The sequence below is a fragment of the Cotesia typhae genome, unplaced genomic scaffold (genome assembly GCF_013202065.1).
Source record: "Cotesia typhae breed Kobodo isofemale line unplaced genomic scaffold, CoteBio_Ctyphae contig_44, whole genome shotgun sequence".
Classification (NCBI taxonomy): Eukaryota; Metazoa; Arthropoda; class Insecta; order Hymenoptera; family Braconidae; genus Cotesia; species Cotesia typhae.
The window spans coordinates 194,402-201,149 of NW_027423753.1; the positions used below are offsets into that span (position 1 = coordinate 194,402).

The 6,748-nt window shown below is 33.1% G+C and overlaps 1 protein-coding gene across 1 annotated transcript; it reads left to right on the forward strand.

Moving 5' to 3' along the window:
• Positions 1-2,199: 2,199 nt before the first annotated feature.
• Galk (N-acetylgalactosamine kinase) lies at positions 2,200-4,794 on the forward strand. Its single transcript, XM_074244636.1, has 8 exons — positions 2,200-2,336; positions 2,637-2,776; positions 2,842-3,012; positions 3,081-3,291; positions 3,463-3,571; positions 3,645-3,962; positions 4,162-4,357; positions 4,435-4,794. The coding sequence occupies exons 2-8, from the start codon at positions 2,637-2,639 to the stop codon at positions 4,607-4,609; spliced, it is 1,320 nt and encodes a 439-aa protein (XP_074100737.1). The 5' UTR covers positions 2,200-2,336; the 3' UTR covers positions 4,610-4,794.
• Positions 4,795-6,748: the final 1,954 nt, after the last annotated feature.

Below are 6,748 nucleotides of genomic sequence, written 5' to 3' on the forward strand. Positions count from 1 at the left end.
GTTATTGGTGTCCGTTATATAACCAACAGTTACTACTAGTTAAAATAGACCAAACATATAAATAAAATATTATATAAAGTAGTGCTTGGAAATTTAAAGGGCGTGGAGAAAGATTTGATAGGAAGGATGTGGCGGTATACATTCAATTTATACTTCACCCTGTGATTTCCGATCGGCAAAAGTCAACCGTCGCTCCCTTTAGTTGATATATTTTTCTTTCTGTATTATTTTTGTCGGTGCGGTTAACCCAGACTGGGACAATATTCCACTTAGAAAATTTCCTGTTCTGTTGCGTCTTACGCTCGTTTCCGGATTAAAACGTGAATTATTGGGGAAAACTACTCCGGATAAACCCACCAAAGAGATATTGCACGCGCTGATTAATGGATTATAAATAAATTTTTGAAAGGGCCCTGCTAACAATTGATTTTCCCCGTATACCGTATTCTTTATTTAATACACACTCGGTGTAGAGGCAGATTTGTTGAGACTTGAGTAGAGTACTTTGGGGGAGTATTTTGGAGAGTAATATTATGAAGAAGGATTCACCGGCCCGGAAAATGTAAAGATCGAGAGCAAGATGTTTCAGGAAAAAAGTTCCCAAGAACATGGCTATGCTTTCTAGTTATTTCGTGACTTAACATTTGTTGGAAAATGTCTGACATTCTCCTTTTGTTTCGACAAATTCCATCATTATAATTATTCACTATTTTTTCAAATCAGTTATAATTTCATAACAGTTGTCAATTCGTTTTTGAGAAAAATTATTAAAGGGTTTTAAAAGCTGGTTTTTTTTATGGAATCGGACACTGCAGGACAAGTTTGACATCAGCGATATCTCGTGGCGTAACTGGAGAGTATCATACAGAGCAAAAGTTGATAATGTAAACGTCACTCGTATCCGATGAACGAGTGTAGATAATAGTTCGGTGGTAGTTAGATGCAGCACCCTCTTAAGCAACGAATAATCAAAAAAAGATTGTCTCTTTTGATAGGTCAATCATTGATTGACTGTTTAAATATTTGTAATCCTTACTACCTACAACTTGTATATATAAGTACCCTGATAGCCACCTTACCTATAACTTACTGTCAATCTACGTCCGCAATTTGATGCAAACTTGACGGAAAGAGTTGTCAAAGCGAGCGATTACCTATTAGTTACCTATAACTTACTCTGCAAATAGACGTCAAAACTTGGTGTACAAGTATTTCCTTCAAATTGTAGTAAAGTTGAAAGGAAATTTAACTACAAGTTTGATTGTTAACTTGTATTCAAGTTGCGGCCGTAGATTTCTGTCAATTTGCTTACAACTGTTGTTGAGTGAAGAATTACCGCCAACTTGATGTATAACTTAACCGTAACTGCTGGGAGTCAACACTTACTGAGAAAGCGCTGGCTATCAGGGTAATACCAATAAAGTAAACAGATGTTGTATAATATCCTACAAAATTCACCGTTTGACCAAATGTAGCATATACTACTTGATAAAAAAAAAAAAAAAAAAAAAAAAAAAAAAAAAAAAGACACCCGGGTCAAGTTAAAAAATTTACTGTCTGACTAAAATAAGTTTATACTACTTAACTCAACGTGAAACCCGGTCATGGTAGAAAAATTTCAGTGCCTGACTAAATTTAATTTGTACTACTTGACTCAAAACAACACCCAAATTACGCTCAAAGATTTACCGTCTGACTAAATCTAGTTATAAGTATAAATTATTCGGTAAAATGTAAAATAATTAAGTCATAATGTCGCAAATAAAATCGACTACAGCAAACAAAGTCAATATTTCACTTTTTATACTACGATATCTCTTTACAATACCATCAATAAAACTTTCTGGCTCTACCTAACCGACTGACTCTCTCTTATATTGTTATACTTATTATTATTGTTACTTTCAGCCGTACCGTTTATCACGTTACTTTTGCTTAACCGAATCTCAGTAACATACCGATTTACCATCGTTACTTTAATTTTAACAATTGTAGACTTTTTTCTTTTAAACAAATGCTTTTCCTGTTTATAATTGAAATATATCCTTTGAATCGAGTCATAGTGAAATTCTTTTATTCTTAATTTCAATTTACACCCTCCAGATTATATACCTTCAAAAATATTCCGGTTATTTCAGCGCATGAGCTGTAATCGTTAATCCTCGCGCATCTTGCTCGCGCATAACGCTTGTCACGGTCATGTAAATCAGTATCCACTTAACAACACACACCAACGTTTCAATAATATTGATAACAAGCCTCTTATCAATGAAAGACCGTTCTCAAGCCAGTCTGGTTAATATAAAATAGAAGAATAAAACTTTTTAGTAATTATTGTAAGTATTTATTTATAAGTTATTAGCTCAATATTTATCGGCAGCCCTTTAATCAATAATTGAACTGATATTTTTTTGGTACTTGTCATAAAATCAATCAATTTTGCCGCGGTTTCTTGAATAAATTAAAAAAATTTTCCTGATAATTTTAAATAACTACGCATTTGTGCACTGAGAATTTTTATCTCAGTTTTTATTGTCAGTTATTTTAAGAACAATGTTTTATTATCAACAACTGATTATCATTGTTTTATTTATCTATTGTTATTTTTACTGAATTTTTTATTATTAAATAAATAGATGAACAAATCCGAAGACATGGAGGTCGTCGAAATTCTTAAGCCGGATGATATATTGAGCAACAGACTCGACAAATTGACTAAGCATTTCGTGTCACGGTTTAACAACAAACCGCAGTTTTTCACAAGAGTACCTGGCCGGTAAGTTACATTATTTATCATAATGTAATAATTATTAATTATGTAAATAAAATAATAATTTACAGTGTTAATTTAATTGGAGACCATGTCGACTACTGCGGATTCTCAGTATGCCCGATGGCAATTAAGCAAGACGTACTTTTGGCGGTTGGCAAGGCGGACTCGGGGCTCCATTTGACAAATCTCGAGACTGACAAATACTCGGACTACGATTGCGACTCTCTGTTTAATTGCGGGTAATTTAAAACGATAATTATCAAATGATAACAAAAATTTTAATAAAAATCCGAGTTGATTTTTTTAGGGAAGTTTTAATGAAATCAAAGGAGCCTCATTGGTACAAATATTTCATATGTGGAGTTGTCGGAACTTTGGAGGAGATTCCGGAGATTCCGGAGGATAAATGTCAGGGTATTAACGTCGCTGTCTGGGGAAACATTCCACCAGCGTCGGGTTTATCGAGCTCCAGTGCAGTTGTGTCATCTGCAGTGCTCGCTATGACTCATGCGTTTGGAGTTAGTATGATTTGTGTAATAAATTATACTCTTTTAAAGATTTATTGCGTTTAAACGACCTAAATAAGTCAAATGTTTAAATTATTGATTTTTTATCATTTTTAAAGAATTATTCATAATTGCAAGCAACTAATTTATAATAATTTACAAAAACGATTTTTTTATTGACAGTATACAATGTCAAAAAAAGATCTAGCGTTGTTAAGTGCCCGAGCAGAAAGACACATTGGTACAGAAGGCGGTGCGATGGACCAAGCGATAGCGTTCCTCGCAAAACAAGGTTTCACATCTATAATAAATTTCATGTATTCTCGATAACATAATGATCGAACAATAATAATAAAATTGTTCAGGTGCTGCTAAGCTGATCGATTTCAATCCACTGAGAACGACAGATGTAAAGCTGCCGGTTAACGCGGTCTTCGTAATCGCAAACAGCCTGGCGGAGTGTAACAAAGCGGCAACGTCTGAGTTCAACACTCGCGTCCGCGAATGCAAGTCAGCTGCGCAAATAATCGCAAAAGAAAAGCTCGAAAAGTGGGATGCAGTGAAGACGATCGGTGACCTCCAGAAGGAGCTTGGGACTTCACTGCCCGAGACCTTGGAGATTGCTAAAAAAGTCCTACTGGAGTACCCGACTTTGTACAAGCGCATCCAACATGTCCTCAGCGGTGAGAGTCTTATTCCATAAATTACGACGTTCGGCTCTTAAAGATAAATTTTCAGAGTTATTATCATCTATTAGCTATCGTAACGGTACTCGTTTACTAAATTAACGGTTAAAGTATCTTCTCTCCAGATCTCTCCTGATCTCCCGATATTTAACTCCCGAGGTCGTCATTTAATGATAATTTATTTTGTTTATTCCAGAGGCTGAGAGAGTTCTCGAATTTAAAAGTATCTGTCAGAGTTCTGATGACGACCAGTTGACCCGATTGGGAAAGTTAATGAATCAAAGTCACGAGAGCCTCCGCGATCTCTATCAATGCAGCCATAAGTCGGTGGATCTCCTTGTTGAGATGGCTTTAGAGTGCGGAGCCTTGGGAGCAAGAATTACTGGCGCTGGGTAATTTTTTCTGACGTCATTATTTGATTTTATATTAAAAAATAATTAAATTTTTTATTTTTCTTGATTTCCTGCAGATGGGGAGGCTGCGTTGTCGCCTTAACGACCAAAGATAAAGTAGATTCCTTTGTGAACAACCTGAAGCACCGACAGAGAACTTTCAACGGCGGAATCAGAGCTAACTGTGTAGAAAATGCGATTTTTGTTACCGAACCTCGCGCCGGAGCTGCTATTTATGGAACTCGTTTATAAATTTATTAATTATCAAATTTATATATTTCTAAAAGTAAACTGTAAGCTCAATTATTAAGTTTCATATTTTTTAGACTTGGGGTATTTAATAAACATGATACCAATTTTGATTTTTATATAAAGACACTAATCGTTTGTTAATTTGTTTGTAAAGAAACAAATAAATATTTATTATACTTCAAATTTATTTATTTTTTTTTCAATTAATTAAAAATATATATCTTTTAACGTGTCTTCTTGCTAAAAAAAAAAAAAAGTTGCTTAAAACAGTAAAGGAAAGGAAAAATAAAAAATAAAAGTGGGTACCATTGAATTTTATTGTCCGCCAAGGGTTGTCGATATTTAAATCCATAAACAGCTTATTGCACTTAAATATACATATATAGATCCATATATAATTAGACAATACGTATATATATATACATATAAATCAGAACCACATACTCGCAATAATCCTCGAATTGGATTCCGCTCAGCAGTTTTCCAAACATCCACACAATAATTACTCATCATCATTCCATAATACATAATTATTACATATCACATAATACAGTACAATACAATAGATAAAATACTTATTAGAATAAAAGTCGTTATCGATAAATATATATATATATATATATATATATATATATATATATATATATATATATATATATATATATATATATACAACTTTTATAATATAATAATATTTGTAATAATGAAATGATCGATAATAATAATTAAAAAACTACAGGATTAGTTAATCCCTGTTCTCTTTTCTTTTCTATTTAAGAGTTAACAGCAAACATGGACTCTGATTGGTAGCAAAATCGATTAGCTGACGCCGACAGTAGAGGGCGTGAGAGTATCTTCCTCTTACTCACTCTATTGCTCTCTTATTCCCCTTATTCTCGGTTATTCTCGGAATATTTAATCTAAGGGAGGATTGGGGCGACGAATTTCCCGAATGAGAATGAGGGTTTCCCTTTGGTACCGCCTACATGAGCCAGCTTTATCGCAAGCTCTTCCTCCGTCACCACCACCACTGTCAGCGCGACAGCAATCCTCCCCCGTGTAATCTTCGGTAGCGAGCTTTGCCATAGCAACCAGAACAATTCGCCAACCCACTGCAAGCTAATTTTACCCTCTCTTTTTCTCTCTCTCACTCTCTCGACTTATATATACATTTTACACCATAGAGGGGGTAAGACAGCCTTATAATGTTGTACTCACATTGATTTTGCCGGCTGATACAACCACCGTAAGCTCCTTTAATTGGAATATGGAGTAACGAATGTGCCTTACATTACACACTAACCCTCTTACTCTTCCTGCTAATTATTTTTTCATTTTTAGTTTTAGTTAACTCTGGATTTTTGGTTTTTCTTTTTGTTACACAAATTGCAATCGTCTATCTAATTTAATCGGTATCAACCCCTAAGTAGTCGACATTTATGTTGTATTAGTTTTTTAAAATTGTGATATTTTTGTACAGATTTCGAATCAGTTGACTTTTATTTGATATTTCAATTTTTTAATTTACAAATTATTAACAGGTGGTAGTTATTATTTAAAACTAATAAACTAAAAATTTAACAATTTTTTAATTAAAAATTAAGCTCTGGAGGTTAATAATAATTATAATTTAAAGAGCTTTAATAAATATTTAAATTGAAATAAAAATTTTCCAAAGAACAAATAAATAAATAAATAAACGGTCAACTTAAACAAAACAACCTTTTAATAATATCAACATTTTTTTCATCACACATTATATTATTAACATTAACATTAACATTAACATTAGCATAAATACAACTATATAGACTAGATGAGGCTATATGTATAACCTAATTGTAAATAATAATTAGAAATTAGAGATTACACATTACAGATGTAAAGGTCCTATCTACATAACGGTTTGCATCCCCAGAGACTTTTCACGGTCTTTTTATTTTTATTCTTTCAGTCCCAAGCGACCGATTTAGTTCCACTGGCAGCTACACCTCTTATATTATTAAATCCTAATGATTTTATTTATTATTTAATATTTAATATTATATCATTGTCGTTACAATTACAAACGATACGTTTTAAATATTAATATATAATTATTATGATACAGACTTATTACATACTCCCACGTCCTAATAT

What these genes read in the sequence shown, in the direction of transcription:
- Galk (XM_074244636.1), top strand. Translation starts at nt 2,637, where the DNA reads ATGAACAAATCCGAAGACATGGAGGTCGTCGAAATTCTTAAGCCGGAT. An exon ending in GACTCTCTGTTTAATTGCGG is followed by an intron (nt 3,013 to 3,080) that starts GTAATTTAAAAC and finishes TGATTTTTTTAG; the next exon opens with GGAAGTTTTAATGAAATCAA. An exon ending in AGCGTTCCTCGCAAAACAAG is followed by an intron (nt 3,572 to 3,644) that starts GTTTCACATCTA and finishes AAAATTGTTCAG; the next exon opens with GTGCTGCTAAGCTGATCGAT.